This window comes from Pterocles gutturalis, unplaced genomic scaffold (genome assembly GCF_000699245.1).
Source record: "Pterocles gutturalis isolate BGI_N339 unplaced genomic scaffold, ASM69924v1 scaffold6711, whole genome shotgun sequence".
In the NCBI taxonomy this organism is placed as follows: domain Eukaryota; kingdom Metazoa; phylum Chordata; class Aves; order Pterocliformes; family Pteroclidae; genus Pterocles; species Pterocles gutturalis.
Genome location: NW_010105336.1, coordinates 60,378 through 78,643, shown reverse-complemented (window position 1 = coordinate 78,643; position 18,266 = coordinate 60,378). Strand labels below are relative to the sequence as shown.

Below are 18,266 nucleotides of genomic sequence, written 5' to 3'. Positions count from 1 at the left end.
TTCTTTCTCTTCTAGAAGAGATCACTAAATTGTTTTTCTGTGTGGGGGAGGTGAAAAGAACTAGTTCTCTGCAGGGATGTAACAATTTAAGGACGCATCCCTACCAATATCCAAACCATGGCTCTTAATTCTGCAGATATCTGAAAAAGTTTTTAAAGCCAAATAAGGCAGAAGACTAGGAGCACTTTACTTCCAGGGAATTTCACATGCTTGAAGAACAGCAATTTCTTTGTCTTCTGCTGAAATGCAGCTATCTCCGGGGTAAAGAGAAGCAGCTGTGTAACACCACGTAGCGATGCCACATGGGAACTTGAAAGGAAAGGAAAAATCACACGTGAAAGCACAGCAGCATCAGGAACTTAGCTAGACAAACTGTGCAGTCATTACCCATTCAGATTATTGCGACACAGATGGGAATTAGGCTTTCTGTACCACAGGGCCTTTAAACAGCCCTGTGTGGCAAAGCTAGAAGTTTGATATCTTATTTGCAGCCTGGTAACCACCACCTCATAAGGCCCTTTGCTCTGATACTGCTGCTTCAAGTGCTGTTCCAGTGTCAGAACTGCAGATACATTTTCATTGAGGAGCAGCATTTGGTTACAAACTGAGTTTGCTGGTGCTAATAACTTGGGCTGTTTCCAGCAAGGTAAGAAAAAAAATGAAAAAATAAAACAAACAAAAAAAAGAAAACAGGAAGGGCAGCAATCCAGATATGAATCAAAAGCTGTGCAACCCACGGAGTCAACGGGACTTGAATTGAGATAATAAATACCTGGCTGTGGATGAACGTTAGAAGGCTTGGCAATATGGTCCACTTGCTACTCAAAGGGGGAAGTGCAGGGTGAAAATTTAATGCAGTTGCTGGAAATCTAAGAGATAAATAACCAGCTTCACCAGAGGCTTAGGAGGTGGTGATAGGTTTGCCCATAAAGGAATTTTGCTACACCTAATTAAAGCATTGGTAAGTGTAAAAGGCACCCAGAGAAGGAATACTGAAGCAGTCTTTGTGAAGCTCACAAATTGCTGCTATAAACAGCAGGCTGGTGATTGGTTATTACCTTCCATAGGTTTTAAGTCACCAAAGAGACGCCTGTTTTGTGCAGCTGCCTGGATGGGAGGAATATGCTGCCCTGCCACTAACCTCTGGGCCTCTTCAGGAGAGTAAGAGGTGGCCCTCATATCCAAAATTTAGGCTTAAGTGAAAGATTTAGACACAGTTAAACAGATGCTTTTGAGTCCCACTGGAGGTCTGACCTATACCAACAACAAAACCACCATCTGCAACAATGCAGGAGTCAGACCTGCTCCTCCCATCCACTGTATATGGACCCATATATGTATATATGTATACAGGAGACTGTTACACCAGAGGCCGTGGGAATTCTGCTCCTGACTCTTTCTGTCATGTTGGAAATGGGCAGACCTTATCTTCTTTAGGTTACAAAATTAAAATCATTAAAAAGTGATAACAAAAGATTGAGACTACTATAAATATGTCAAAAGTGATGTACAGGGTGTCCCATGCCCAGGCACTGGCAGTGTGGCTGCAGGGGCCTCTGTGAGGAGAGGCCGGGGCTGCCCCAGGCCGGCCCCACGCGGTCCCAGCCGGCTCCAACGGCCCCACCGCAGGACACAGCTGAGCCCCTCAGCCAAGCTGGGGGTGCTGGGGGAAAACAGGTTTCAGAAAGGGCAAAAGGCGGCACAGGCAGAGGAGGAGGAAGCCAAGGAGGGAGCAGCAGCAGAGGGAGCCCGAGGCCACAGGAGGAGGGGGGCAGGAGGGGCTGCAGGCCCGGAGCAGGGATCCCTGCAGCCCGTGGTGAAGTCCATGGTGACACACATTGTCTCCCTGCAGCCCATGGAGGTCCACAGTGGAGCAGATCTCCAGCCGCAGCCTGTAGAGGACCCCCTACCAGACCAGGGGGATGTTCACAGGGTCACTGCGTCCTTCAGAGGACTGTCTCCCGTGGGTGGGACCCTACGCTGGAGCAGGGGAAGAGAGTGAGAAGAAAGGAGCGGCAAAGACAACATGTGATTAACTGACCACAATCCCCATTCCCCATCCCCCTGTGCCACGCAGGGGAGGAGGTAGAGAAGTCGGGAGGGAAGTTGAGCCCGGGAAGAAGGGAGGGGTGTGGGGAAGGTGTTTTTAGATTTGTTCTTGTTTCTCATTATCTGAGTCTGATTTTGATTGATAATAAATTAATTTCCCCAAGTCGAGTCTGTTTTGCCTGGGATGGTAATTGCTGAGTGATCTCCTTGTCCTCATCTTGACCAATAAGCCTTTCATCATATTTTCACCTCATGTCCAGTTGAAGAGGGGGAGGGACAGAGCAGCTTTGGTGGGCACTTGCTGGCTAGCCAAGGTCAACCCAGCACCGTGATCTCCCTGTCTTTATCTTGACCCATGAGCTTAAGAGATCTGTTTTTTCTGGATAAATAGAGCAGCCCTGATTTACAAATATGACCCTAATGGCAAAATTTTGAACTCTGTTTGCTTCAAGACTGGCGACTGGTACTTGGGTGAGTAGCTGTCCAAATCAAAGCTGTAAATCTTTAAAGGCTTGCTCCATTCTAATAAAATTATAATATATTATGGCCAGGTACTTAAAATTCTCACTGTTCTTTTGAAAGATACAGATGGATCAGGAGGCCTGTCCTAAAATATAGCTGAGGCTTTTTAAATTTTAAAGCCTCTTACAGAGAGCTAATAGGAACAATACATTCACAGAACTAACGCAGCTTTGTGTTCTGCCCACTAGATGTGAAATGCTGCAGGTGCTTGAAATAAAGGAAATAATAAATTGCAATTCGCTAGATTTTTGTAGGTTTTTTTTAGCACTAAGAATCTAAAATGTTGCCTGCTCTCTAGATGTACCTGTAGTAGAACAAAAGATCTGCAGGGATGATTAATAAGTAGCACTGTTTCTCAAGCACTATCTGATTAACAGCTTTCCCATTTACACAATCCTTCACTTGAATTATCAGAACAGAGTATCATCAGTGAATGACAATAACGGGTCTGGTGGTGGGGTAGCATAAAGAAGTCAACTCTTTCCTGCTAACATATGCTGTTCATCAGGAACTTATTTATAATCAGCTCACTTACACCCTGTGTTTGCACAAGAGCGAAGACAGAGGTGGGAGCACAGACTTCATCTTTAGTGTGTTTATTCATTACTAAATTAATTCTATTACTATTTTAACAACCACAATTATTTCAAAAGCAGTTCATGAGGGTCAGTAAGGAGGTGTCAGCTAACCACAGGCAACCAAATGAGGCTTCTAGCAGAGGAGAAAAGTGCTCTCATGTTCCTCAGGCTAGCCAAATCATACCTGGCACACCTGTCTCCTTTTCACCCATAATTTTCTACCACAGCTGTCTATAAAAGAACCTAGAACAACTGCAGTCCAGACTTAAGATCACATTATGTGCATTCAGAATACCTGAAACATGTAAGCCTTGATATACAGTGGAGGAATTTACACTCCCTGATGCTTTAAGTACCTTTGAAAAGCTCCCAGATGCTTACAGCATCCTTCATGACTACAATGAACACAACTGTTGTAATGGTCCCAAGGCCTGTTGGCTGAGGGAGAAAAAAAAGATTTGTAAACATCTTTCTATCACCATGACTGACTTGAGAAGAAAAAAGTAACAACAAGAAAGCACGTAGTATATTTTTAACCTTATTTGCATGCATTCTACAAAGGCAAAGGAGGAAGGACCTCTACAGCTTTAGATTCCTCTCAACTACCTTCAGCTGTGTAAAAACTGTGTAACTAGTCCAGTGTACCAGGTAATGAAGACCACAGGAAGACCACCCCCTAACACATATAAAATTAAGTATAAAGCAAAGGAATTATGTTCTTGATGCCTGGATGCCATGTCCATCATCAAGAATGAGAATCTGGGGAACTACAGGCTGACTGGCCTATCCTTGGTCTCTGAGAAGGTTATGGAGCAAATCCCCCCAGAAGCACATTTCTATGCATGTGAAGGACAAGAAGGCAACACAGAACAGCCAACATGAATTTACCAAGGGCAAATCATGCCTGACCAACCTGGTTGCCTTCTGTGGTGACTGGCATGGTAGACCTGGAGAGACTGGTCAATACAATGTACTTTGACAAGCGTGGCAAACTTGCAATCAGTCTGGAGATACAGAGGGGTTGGATGGACTGCATGATGACTGGAAAACCCAGGCAGGCTGTATTGAAAAAATAGCTCGACAGTTGGACTCCAAGGGTAGAGGTCACTGGTTTGAAGATTTGGTGGCAGCCAGTGTCTTGGAGCATTCTTGAGGGAGCATACTAGGAGCCAATACCAGATAATACCAGAGTGCAACATATAGAAACCTGTAGAGACCAGTTGGGGTGGGTGAGGAGGAAGGGGGATGGGGACACAGTCAATACATTGCAGGACAGGACTTCTATTCAGGTAGACCTCCATTACACTAACATTACTACGTTACAGAATCACAGAATGGTTAAGGTTGCAAGGGACTTCTTCAGGTCGTCTTATCCACTCCTCTGTGCCCAAGGAAGGCCACCTAGAGCAGGTTGCCCAGGACTACGTAAATACAGAGAACTACAGTTTGAGAGTTCTGTGTCAGTGTCCTACTATTCTTATTCCTACTTTTATTTTTGTTGCTTTCCCTCCCAATTGATTTTCTCATGTCTTTTGAGTGGCCTAGCAACACTAGACATATCCTGAGAGAAAGTCATGCTTTAAAGATATACATCTTCTAAGAAAAAAGTTTTGAAAGAATTTTAAAATTAAATAGTAGCTCTTTTCCCAATACATGTTTTGTTGCAAACCAATGTTTTTCTGGCAAAATTTGAGTTTCTGAGGAATATTGCACCAATGATAAAAGTTTTGGCTCTTCCGTCTAGTGCAAAGTGATCTACATGCATCACCTCTTTCTTAACACAAAAGTGTTTGAAAGTTAGTGAATTCCTTAAATATTAAGAACCACAGAAATATGAAGTCTTAAGATTTCCATGAGAAGAAGTGCTACATATTTTCTGTTTCCTAGTTAGAGACTTCCTGCAGGTATTCCAAAGGAGAGTTAATCTTATTTAAACAGCTCTGGATAAATAAGTACACTGGAGGTTTTTATTTTCCTTCTGTGCAGCATCTAATGGTTATTAGTGGGGACTGGATACTAATATTTTAGACACTAGACTGAAATAGGAAATCTTTTACTTCCAATTGTTCTAATTTTTTTTGCATAGGAGTTCAACTGCATTTTCTAGTCTCTAGACCTCTCTTCAGCCAATCCCATTTAAAACTTTCCTTTAAGCAGTGACTAACATTTATAACATAACCATAAATTCCCTCTTGTACAAGTACTCTCAGCCAATATTCTAGTTAATCCTTAGATTTAAGATGACTACAAACAAACAAAAACATGTAGCCAGGTTTAACAGAAAGCTCTAGAAACAAACACTGAGTATAAAAACGTCCTGATAAATACATATGCTAAGAGCACTGTATCACAGAAATGTTTGGAGCAGAAGCAATCAAAAGACAGTCTGCCTTTCTTTTCCGCTTACGACAAGCAGAACATAAAACTTTTGCTGAAGGAAGGGTGGAGACAAGGACAGACAGCAGGTAACAGTCATGGTTACATAGGCGTCCTCTCACCTGCTCCTGCCTATTTGGAATTGCAGACCACATCTTCCCGACACGCTACTATGAGAGCTGTGTTCAGTGCTTTTCTCCAAGTATCTATTAATTTTCAGACACCATCAACTGCTGCTGTTTTCAAGGTATCCACAAAACTGGATTTGGAACAGAAATATGAGTGGGATTCACCATGCTTCACTTCAGATATCTAAGGTTTAAACATCCAAATAAGTTTAATCACACACACAAGTCGGGGGAAGAGCCAGGTGATTTCAGACAGTGAGTCACCTGGTCTCAATGTATTTCTCTCTCAAAGAGATTAGTTACCCTCTAAGGTTGTTTCTCTTGGTTGACTATAAGGGCAGCCTGGGCAACCAGTCAAGAGTTCGTCATCTGAGCTGTAGACATGTATTCAGAACTGAAAAATCCAGCCTGTTTCTTTTCTTTAACAAAATTTAGAGACTTATGTTACTGCAATAAGTAGATGCTGTTTTTCAAAAAGTATAATTTGCAAGCTAACGACAGCAATATAAAAGATTTCTAAATGTCACTTGCACGAGGAACAAGAGCTGTGTTGGTAGTGGTATGTTAGTATCAGTAAATATCAACTTACCATCACTTTCGCTGCTTGTAAAGGCAATAAGACATGCATTATATAATATATACACACAAATGGAGAATTCATTCTTGTTAATAAAAAATATTTTGATCATCTTAACCCTCACAGATCACTCTATTATACTTCAAATCAGAAAAAAACCCAACACACTTTCTTGTGATAGAATTATTATAAAACAATCATGAATACATGACTTTCAAGTTCAGACACGGTTATTAGATCACTCAATCTAGTCTGTCGGAAAACCATCAGAAGCCCTTTCTTCTGTCTGTAGCTTGCTGTTGTGGTCAATAACTCTCATTTGCGCCTAATTTCTCCTTTAAAACTGTAGGGTTTTTACACTCAGCATTAGTTCTTACTTTTTTTTTTCCACTATTAGAGTAATTTAGTACTTGTTATTTTCTCCCTGTGCAAGCAATTATAAACCATAATCAAGCTTTTTAAGTCTCTCACAGTAAGATATCATCATCTGTCCTTTGAATTATTTTTCTGAAGAGCCCTTACCAAATACATTAAATTATGTGCACATGCAGATAAATATTATTTAGGAGTACACAAAGTGACCTTTCAGAGGGGCATTGATTGTAGCACTTACAAAAATTAACTGCTTAGACATTTGAAGGTTATCACAAAAAATTAATGAAGTTATTCCTACTATGTGAGGGATTCCGATGCCAGACTAGCTATGCTAGTTATCACAGACCATGCTTGCGGCCTTTGTTTCTCCTGCCCCTCTGACCTAGGATACATCACTTCAACTTCCTAACATCAAATACGTGTAAATCAGGAGTGAACTCCAGTGAATAATTGTTGTAATAATCTATGCCAAAAAAACCCCAGCATTTTAAAAATTAGTAACTATTGCATGGCTTCCCAAGCTAGCTCACTGAAGATATGCTCTGGAATATGGAGGCTTTCTTCTTCCATTCCAGAATTTGAAATCTCAAATAGCTTTTAGTATTTAGGTTGCTTTTTAACAACCTATATTCCCCACCCCCCATACAGTTTCCTTTTGTGTCATATGCTTATGTTATTTTTCCATTTTCATTTACACGTATCTGTAATGAGTATAATAAAAAAAGTAAATGCAACTCACAATTGCCACCATAAAACATACCACAAACCTTCACAATTCCTTATGCATTTATCCCACAGTTTTTCAAGACCATCTGAGGATCATCCCTACTTTCTTGATTTATACTTCCTCAATTCTGTCAGTCTTACAGGGACTCTACTTCTGATGTAACACTAATATAGTCTGTAAGTGAATAATGTAAAAACCACACACACTTTTCTTATTAATATGCTGCATGAGAAAATCATCACTGGAATATTTTAAATATCTAAGGGAATTTTCTGTTCAAAGCATTTCAAGTTGGAGCCTCAAGTGCTGTAAAAAGTGAAACATACTAAACAGAATAAGCTTAATTTTCACATGTGGATAAATCTGATCACCATTAGTCAGAAGCCTTCCAATATGCACATAGGCAGCATTCACCATAGTTTATACTTGGTCTTCTCATTTGCTTTCAAGCCTGTAACTACCCTAAAAGGTCTACTAAATTTTTAAACCAGTAAGTATTTATATTGTGAAATGAACATTGCAAAATGATTTAGTGAAAGCCCCAAGTCCATGAATGTGTGTTTAGCAGTGTAATTCTGTAGCAGTCTTACTAACTAAAGCAAGAGTATCTACATCCATGGATTTCTGAACTAGTAATTGCATTATTAGAAGAAGAAAATTAGAGACAAATGTATTTTCCTTCTTTTTAAATATATCCTTAATAACAGTAGTGAATTCTGTCAGATGGAGTCTGCATATTTTCTCTCAGTAAGGAACACACAAGAAACAGCTACCTCCACATTAAGAAACCCAACTCGTAACGGAAGAATGAAGAAACAAGGCAATTTATCAAATTAATAAGAAGTGCTTCATCTTTATGAGCTATTTATGGCATCAGGATCAACAGCAACAGCACAAGTTACCACCTACTCTTTATCCACAGAAGACAGTGCACAATTGAGTTCATAGGTTGCTGCTTGAGTAAGCATTTGGAGCAGTTCACTATGTTTTGTGTAAGAGGAAGAAAAAAAGAATTCAGTCTATGGAGGCCAATAAAAAAAACCCCAAACCAACAAAACACAAAACTTCAAAGAGGGGCCAGCATTTAATTTCAAGTGAAAACCTTCTTTCTTGATTCTGAATTTCAGTAAGAATATAAAGATAAGATCATTTAAGCTATGTTATACCAAATGGCTCTAGGCATAAAGAACCGGTTAAATGTTTAGCTTTGCAAAAGCAAAAACTCAGCTCCAAGGACTGCTCTACATTTGATTTCTCTCGGGGTAATAAGACCAGAAGCTTGTTTAGTCAGGAATTCTAGCTCAGTAGCTTTCTATCTTGAAAGAGCATAAGTTTTGATTAGTGGATATAAGGACTCCCAAGAAATTTTGTCATATACCTTTATTAAATCTAAATTATTTTAATTTAATAATCTTCAAGCACATCTTTGACTGAATAGTGGGAGTTTCCATTTAGTCTGTTTCCTAATTTGCTATTTTTAGGCACGTTGACATTTTATTCTTTAAATACTTTCCCAGTGAGGAAGCTAAAAAAGAACTACACAGCAAAGCAGCTTTATTTCTGCCCTCGGCTACAGTTTCTAAGCGTTTTTTAAAATCCAAGTTTGTCAGGGATGTTCTCTTGGCTTGCAATTGTAGAGAAAGCCTGCCTGAAGACAAGGGTCAATGCACTGCAAACCCATTGAAGTATCAGAAGCTGCACAAACATTTATCATCTTAGCAATATGTGCTTTAACACTAAATACCTTCAATAATTTCCATTACCAAAGGGGTTTTTCTCACCATTAAACAAATGAAGCTGTCTTGGACAAAATTGCTGAGCTTGTGAAAATAATTATTAGTCCCTTCATCCAATAAATCTTTTGCATAAAGTCAAAGATATTCTGATTCTTGGTGTGCATTTAGTGTGCTGGAACAGTACTGAAGCTCTCGGACATTGGTAACCTGGAAATTCTACTACAAGTTGGGCCGTTTAGCACACAATTGTGAACCTGCTATAAAAATCCAGCTATAATGCTAACATAGTAAAAAAGATTTCAAAGTTCTGCACAGAGAAATGGAAGCAGAACCACTCAAGGGTAGATTTGATCCTATTTATCAGCATTTTTTTAAGTTTAACTTGGCATTTCGATCTTTAAATGTTCAGGTCCTTTGCCCAGAAGAACAAAGTTCCAACTTGAAAAGTATGCTCTTCATTATAATTTAGAAAGATGGATGACCTCAAGGTTTGTTCTAATAGTCATAGGACATTATTCATATATTTACTATATACTTAAATTTGGGGACACCCCCACAGCAGGATAAACACTATTGGAAAGATTGTGATGAAGACTGGACAATTCATCTGGAGCAGTGGGCTCATGTCTTTGCTCCAAACCTTTAGGTAAGGCAATGTCATGTAGAACTGGTATCACAGAAGAGAGCATCAGGACAGTCTCACTGTGTAGGTTGGATTCATCAATGACAGGACAGGCAGGATGCATACATATATATATATATATATTATATGTGGTCTCTTGAAGTGAATGACAAAATATTCCAATGGTACCCAGATTTAGTTCAAAACACAATCACAAGAAATACATAAATCTCTACTTAGCAATAATAAAAACCATCAGAAATGAAGTCTGGGTTTCAAAAGCACAGTAACAGTTTTAAGTTTTTAGTGAAATCAAGCAAAGTACCTGCAAGACAAACAGCTGGATAGTCTGCAGTCAATCCACTTAGACTGGACCCCAACAGTTCCTGTGTTAGGCCACTCAGTAATCAGACAAAATCTCAGAAAAAATACTGGATTTGCTAGATAGCTTTGATAGTCACATAGTAAAATGAGTCATACTAGCAAGATCTTTCAGTATTGACATTAAGAAGCTCTGTTGTTCACAAATCCAGAGTGTAAAGCTTGATACTTCACCCATTAAAATAGTTCATAGCACTCCTCAAATGAGATTGTGTTGGCAATCCTAGTGTCCCATCCAAATTACAGCAAGTGAAATGGCATTCTGCTTATCTAAATTCCCCCCACAGTATCTATATACAAATTTTATACTTGGCTAGCATTTAAAATGTTATGTGCTGTTCCACACCAGAGGTTCCTGCCTGTCAATCTGAAGGGAATCATTATTATACATCTCTTGTGTTTATTTAAAGGTTTTTGGATTTTGCTTTTACTTATTTAAATAATCACTATTTCTCGCTGCAGAAAACATTACAGAAATGCAGTTGTAGTACAGTCAGAGACAATGGCAAGGAAAATCTTTCACCTTAAGTATTCTAAGGTTAAAAATAGATTTTATATTTTTTTACACTACCAAAGATTTTTGTCATCTATTAAAAGTGGTATCTTATTCAAGACACTTTGATCAGTGCCAGGGTTAATGGGAAATCTTAATTTTTTCCACATCCCCATAAATTTGAAAGCCATTCTACAATAGTCAGTATATGGTATTAGAAGTTATGAACACATGTTGAAGAGGCATTTGTTGTGATGCTATTAAGTGATATTGCTTATTTTAAAAATAAATTAATGATATTCAAATTATGCTCTTCTTGGGATGAATTTGAGATTCAGTGAAGAAAAATGCATCTGATGGAAACTTAACTGAGCATTGGGACACTCATACTTTCCAAGCAGTATTTAGGAAAGAGAACACAAGAAATTAAATTATGAGAATTTTATTTCTGTTACAAATTATCACAATCACAATTAATATAAAACAGAGAAAGCACTAAGGAAACATGATTGGATACAAGATTTATCAAGTGTAAAAGCCTCATCCAAGACCCTACTACTAGAAAACCTGTGACTGTATATTAGAGAAAACATTTCTATGCATCAAACACCAAGTGAAAGAAAGCAGCATGGTATAACTGACAGGGATTAAAACACCTTCATGTTATACAAGTTTCTGAAGGAAATGGAAGTTGAAGTATCATTTCTACCCAAGAGTCTTGTTTCGAGTAGATCTGTTTACAATAAGCTATTAAGAAAAACTTCCGCATAAACCACCAATCTTCATTTTAACTTTTCCATGTTGTTCATGTATTAGACAAGCTGTTTCCAAAATCATGAGACTTCACACACTCTGACACTTGCTGCATAAGGCTAAAAAGAGTCACTAAATGAACATGAGGTTGCATTATTGCTCTGTAACAGGAATGTAGAGTAAAACTTTTTATTGAGCTCCAAATAAAACATTGTTGCATGAGAGTATTTAAACAAGAGTTTAAATATACAACTATTTTTAAAAGTGTATCGTTTCATACACTTTAAGGCCTTAATACAGGAAACACAGAACAGGATTTTCATACTCCGTAGCCTGTCACGTTGTCTAGGCACATGGATGAGTACAATGCTCTAAGCAGTCCATAATTAACATGGCAGAAGTTCCTGAAAAAGAGAAACAGAATTTATTTCTATACATCCCAAGACTAGCAAATACAAATTATCTGAAGACTGTCAGATAATAAGCAGTGGAATCAAGCAATTATGCATATAATATATGTAGATTTATGGAAACCATTGCAGAAACTGCTATGATTGAAATTCAGAGCAAATGTGATAAAAAAGACTCAATAAAAGCAAATTAATGATATGATTAATTACACTCATTAACATCACTTGTTTGACCAGTAACACACAGAAATTGAACAGTGGCAGAACACAAAATCCTGCTAGTATATATGAACACTCCTAAGCTGGCTCGTCACAGTAAAAGAAAAGCTGCCTTCTGCACTGATACGTTTTTTTAAAAAAGAGACCTTTCTAGATTATTTTTCCCTCTCCATAGCTTACTCCAAATAACAAGAACCAGAAATGCAATAGCAGAACACAATGCTAACTAATGTTATTTCAAGAACTTTCAAGAGAAGTTTTGTACTGCAAAGATGTAGTTTCTAAGAATATCTAATACCAGCTGTTTGAACTGATGTAATTTATTGCATGCACACGTTTTGGTCATCAGAATTGATACAACTTTTTTTTTTTTTTTTAACAGGCATGAAAACAGTTTCTTAGGAGAAATAAGATGTGGAACACTGGAAGAAGGAAGCCATAATGGATTTAAAAATTCATACCACTATTATGCTTAATATATGAAACTTTTTTTTCTTACATGTCTCAAATCTAGATCTAGCAACTCATTAAAATAACAGAATTGGAATCAAATGGTTAACTTGTCTGTCAAGGTGGGCCACAGCTACTTAATGGGAACACCATATGGCCACAGACCACTTGGTCTAGTGGGAGGGTGTCCCTGCCCATGAAGGGGGGTGGAACTAGATGATCTCTAAGGTCCCGTCCAACACAAACCATTCTACTATTCTATGATCTTGTCAGGTGCACATATGGCACACGACCGAAGCAATCACTTCTGACCATAGGTTGGGTGTCCTCTTGGGGGGGAATTTTGTTTTAATTTACTCATGTTACCTTCAACACACAGTCATATGACATCCTGTCACAGAATAGTGCACCCAAACAACTTCTGCATGATTTGACAGGGAGACACTTCCCCCCCCCAGGGAACCTGGAACAATTTAGGGGTCTTACAGGACTTCAGGGCAGAGTAGCAGAGAAGTGGCACAAAGGCAAACCAATACATTCATCCTCCCAATAGGAGGCACTAAGGAAAGATGGCATAAAAAAAGCCCCAAAGATTTGGACAAATATTACAGAAGACTGAATTAATTCCTGCTTCACTTCTTTGTCTACTAGTCATCCTTGCTATTAGATATTTTAGTTTCAACCCATCAATTTTCATCACGATTAATATAAAACTTTATATTTGCAAATGAGAACTTGTTATGACTCATGTAAGGAGGCACTCTTTATCAGGGAGTGTAGTGAGAGGACAAGGGGAAACGGGTATAAGCTGAAAGAGGGTAGATTTAGACTAGACATTAGGAAGAAATTTTTCACTGTGAAGGTGGTGAGACACTGGAACAGGTTGCCCAGGGAAGTTGTGGATGCCCCATCCCTGGAGGTGTTCAAGGCCAGGCTGGATGAGGCTTTGAGCAACCTTGTCTAGTGGAAGGTGTCCCTGTCCATGGCAGGGGGATTGGAACTCCATGATCTCGAAGGTCCTTTCCAACCCAAACCATTCTATGATTATATATTATGCCATTTAAGACATGAACAAAAAGAGAGATTTGGCCAATTCCATGATAAATATTTTTGGAAGATATTTATATACTCAGTTTTGCCACAGCAGTTCTAGCAGTTGATATCGAATCTTTGCCCTTTGAGCCCCAGAGGAGAAAAATCTTCTCCAAGCTCTCCTAACCTTAAACGAGTCCTTCGCTTTAAATCTTTAAAATACTCTCAAAATTGTTCTAAAGCCATTTTTTAACGTACAAAAAGTTCCTTTAGCCTGTGACAGCAGTCTCTTAAATTTAGCATGTTATACAGAGGCAGTGCAACATATACAATATTTCGAGGTATAGGGCTCTATTTATTTAAGTAATGTCAACTAAAGGAACTGAGATCATGAGGTAAGCAGGAAGAACTACTATTTCAAGTACGAAATAAAGAAAAAAATCTGCTCTATTTAAAATATACACAGTCCAAACATAAATACAGTTAAATTATTTCTTACTTTATATGGTGAATTCACCATAAATCGTTGAGCTAGCTATTCTTCAGCTAGTATTTCTCAATGGACTTGTTCTCTTTCATTCGAGGCAAAAATCAACCTGCTCCTTGTGCAAATGCTTGACTTAGAAAATCATTTTACAAAATGCTTTCTGCAGCTTTGTAAAACCATTTTAGACATGTTTGCTGACCAGGTTAGAGTTTTAAGTTCCCATCTGAACACTGCTAGCATTACATTATTTTTTTCCCATCTTCCTCTGTCCAAAGAAATACTTAATTGGTTGAAATGTTGGCAAAGCTAGGTACACCTTTCAATAAACACCCAGAGGACAGTGACAACACACTGCAACAGTAATGTCCTGTTTAATGATAGTTTAAAACTATGACTTTTCCCACCAGAAATGCACATAGCCAATGATTTTCACCGGCCTCCAGCTCAGTACCTGTAATCACTACATAAATTAAAGCCTTGTGTATAAAGAATTAAGGACCTGATCAAAAGCTCCATTATTTTTTTAATTTTACAGATGAATAAAAGATACCTACCAAAGCATCAGAAGAGCAAGGTTTTTGTTCTCTTGGCTGTCCAAGGAGGTGGGTTTCCTGAAAAGAGAAAAAAAGCTATTTTTACTGAATTTCAAAGGCTTTCAAAGAACAAACTAAAGAAAACAATATAAGTCAAACTATAATTAATAAAAACTTAATTATTAACAAAAAGCTTTAGATAACATTTGTAATGTTTAAGTTACTAGAATTTATGGAAAAAAATAATATATTACGAACTACTGGTTATGAGGTTTTACAGTTGTTTAATAGGGAATAATTTGTCCAAAATTTAACTAGCTAAGCTAAAGCTTTTTAGATTACTAACACAAATTCAATGTTTTAAAATGAGAATTTAGGTGTCCTTAGTCTTTCCTACATTCTAAAATGAAACCTTCTAAGGTGTAGCGTCCCTGTTTTTATTGGTTATATTAAGATAAATTAAGTGAGATTAAAATCTTATTTGATTTATTTACCTTTGCAAATGAAGACCGTTTTAAGGGTTACACATCCTCTGCCTCTGACGAAAGCGACCTCAATTAGTCAAGTCAGAAAGTCTTTAAAAGCTTTGTGTTTATTGCTTCCAGCACGGAGCGAGGTGGTCATTAACGTACCAAAATTCTCATTAAAATTCCAAAGTTGCACTAGTGAAAAAATGCTCAACAAGATGAAAACTAGTCACATCTTTTTTCAGAAAATTCATTAGCTATTTTAAACCATTTTTAACAAAGATATTTTGATTTAATGTGGCACTCAAGCAGATCCATACCATTTGGATACTTTAAACAGCATTTATATCTACTGTGAGTATATATATACATTTAGGTTTATACCATTTTTTTTAAAAGAAGTTGTGCAATGTTTAATATGAGCCTTTTATGCTGATCACTGTTAAACGTATTTCTCCCTGTTTACTACTATTTATGAAGTTTTATTATAAGATAAAGCATAAAATTAATCTCACACACACTGATTTTCTTTCAAAAGTTTATTTAGTATCAAGCAAGGGTAAAACTTTGCTTAACACTACAGAACATTTCAAGACTTGAGTTACAAAATACCACATTATTTGCATTTGTAATTTGCTTCCCTTTTTACGCATGTTTGCAAAGAGAAAAACTAGCAAATGGCTGAAAATAAAAACTACAAACTAAACTGTTGAAAACCTTTAAAATAAAAGGTTACGCTTATGTTAAAAGAATGGACTAACATATTTAGTAAACCTATTTTTTGTTTAACACTAGTTAATCAAAGGTTATTTTCTGTGATCACCTATTTTTTCAAATACAGTTTGGAAATAACAAAGTTCCTTGTTTTACATATCTTTATGTCCAGGTTGTTCTTTCAATAAAATTTTAAGTTCAGTCCATCCATTCATACTTTTAAGCGCTCCGATTTAATAAAAAGGGATTGTTCATAGAAAAAATTACTTTGAACAGTATACAGGACTGGTGGAGATTGGATATTTCACAACATCAGACAGTACAATCAGTATCTGGCATATGGCTGGTCTCTGTAGACTCCTTTTGTTGTCCTTGCAGAAGGTGCCTTGTGTCTTGAGTTGGTCCATTCTTCTTGCCCTACAAGAAGGGAAAATACAGTCAAACTCCTTCCAATGTTCTCAAATGCTGCCCTTATTTTTTCCTTATTTAACTGTCAATTCGATAACGACATTTTATTTACTGAAACCAAGGTGTACAAAGCAAAGTCTTACACTTGAAGCAAAAAATCTGGGTACAACACATCTACATGAACTACCCCAAAATGTTTTTTTAGCACGTAACAGCAGAGAGCCTGACAGGCTAATGGCCTGCATTTAGGCCTCTGGCATTCAGCTGAACCTGCTTGTTGCAAATACACAGAAATGCCAGCTATAGCAGCAGACCTACAGATAATTATGCTAGGATGAAATGAATAGAGGATATGAACTATGTATAAGCAAACAGGGTACACTCAGACTTAAGTTCCTTTGCATCAGTGCTAATTTAGAAAATTCAAATATGCAATGCAACAGTGAAAAGCCTCAAGTATCACTACAAACACCTGTGGCTTCTAATAATCTAGGAGCAATATTCAACTTCACTGTAAACATATACTTCCTCTAAAATGCAAGAAATAAGAAGGCAGATTACAAAAAAAAAGGGCAAGGGAGATTGTTTGTTTGAATTTTGTCAACACAGTTTGTGAAAAGGTTTTGCTAAATTCGATGCTTCCTAATTCTACCACATTTTAGTGGTAATATATTTTGACAAAAAGTAGCAAAGTATTTTCTTAGTAAGTGAGAATCAGACATACTGTATCACACATTTACAATGCAAGAGAAGACACTGGACCAAATGCAGAGTATAATAAAACCGTACTTAGGCACACTTTACTCATGTAAACAAATCAGTACTGCCTCTGAGAAAAAAATACCAGAAAAAACCCAAGAAGCAAGCACACCTGAAAACAGTGTGTTTCAAGATCTGCTTCTGGAGAATTGCCCTTCCCTAACCACACACATGTCCAAGTGAACCCAATGCAATCCAGACACTAAGGGTGGAATCCAAATGACTAGGTATGGGAATCTACAATGTAGCCATCACTTTCTGTCATTCTCGTCAATTAAAGAAAAAAAAAGTCAAAGAACCCTAACACTTCTTTGCATGGTAAATGTAACAAGTTCAAATTTGGTGAAAGCTGAAAAAATTAAACTTATACCTCAGGCAAGTTCCACAGGAATCTGATAATAGAATAACATACATGAGAAGCAACCTCTTGTGCTTCTTCATCACAAAGAAAACCAGGCTTGTGTTAGGCTAGGGTTCTTTTCCTTGCTTAACCGTAAAGGCAGCTGACTGATAAGTAAGAATTAAAAACATCCTAGCTTTTAAGCACCCCTGCAAGGAATTGTGTAGATGTAAGAAGCAGTCTTGGTTACAGCTTAAGGGGAATACTTGCTGCTTTTCAAGCAATTGGTCAAATCAGTTGGGTGAAGAGTCATCTTACTTTTTATCAGTTTTCATCTTGGTGCCATTCAGGGTTTCAAATCCTAAAAAAATTTAATATTCTTCTTACATCCTCTGGACTGGCACCTGAACTTCTCAGACGAGGAAAAGTTCAGGTACTTCCTGGGAAACTGGTTCCTCCTGGCCAGCACTAAGCAACTATCTGCTCACTATGCAGTCTTACGAATTTTAGTCTGAGGCACCTAATGTTCTTTACATACTGCAAAGATGATTATTAGTATCTAACTCTTTATTTAAGGATGTACTTGAGAGTACACTAGTTAAGAAATAAAGTATATAACTATTTATTTGTATGTGCAAAACTTTCAGTGGCTGTAACCCATAATCATTCTTCAAGGTATTTATAGTCAACCTCTCAACTTGAATAAATACATAATTTAATATTCTTACTGGCTGTGCTTTGATAAATAGAAAAACAATTTTAAATGCAAAAGCAATGAAAGATCCATATTTTCAACCTTAAATACTGCAATCTACATTTTTCCTCATCAGTTAACTCTTATCTACATTAAGCAGTTTCATACATTTTTTCTGCCATCAATTTTGCATTCACGAAATAATCTTAGAAATATCAGGCTTATAATGGCAAACAGTTTATTTTAACGCTGAAATAAAGACAAACTATATAATCAAGACCAATTGAAGGTGCAGAGGGATAAAGGAATTTCAAATGACCTCTTCTTTTGGATGAACTGTCTTCCCCTTAAGCAGAATAATTAGTTTAAGCAGACAACATTGAGCAAACTTCTCTATTAGGTGCATTTATCACAACAGCTTAGCTGAGGTCATTTT

The 18,266-nt window shown here is 37.5% G+C and overlaps 1 protein-coding gene across 1 annotated transcript in view; it reads right to left on the bottom strand.

Annotated features, from left to right (window-relative positions):
- Positions 1 to 15,439: 15,439 nt before the first annotated feature.
- Positions 15,440 to 18,266, bottom strand: part of KHDRBS3 (KH domain containing, RNA binding, signal transduction associated 3) — a gene marked incomplete at its 5' end in the record, with an annotated part of 54,905 nt that continues 52,078 nt past the window's right edge. The window contains one exon of the mRNA XM_010087350.1: positions 15,440 to 16,046. Within this exon, the coding sequence (XP_010085652.1) occupies positions 15,955 to 16,046 (92 nt within the window). The remainder of the gene's footprint in view (positions 16,047 to 18,266) is intronic.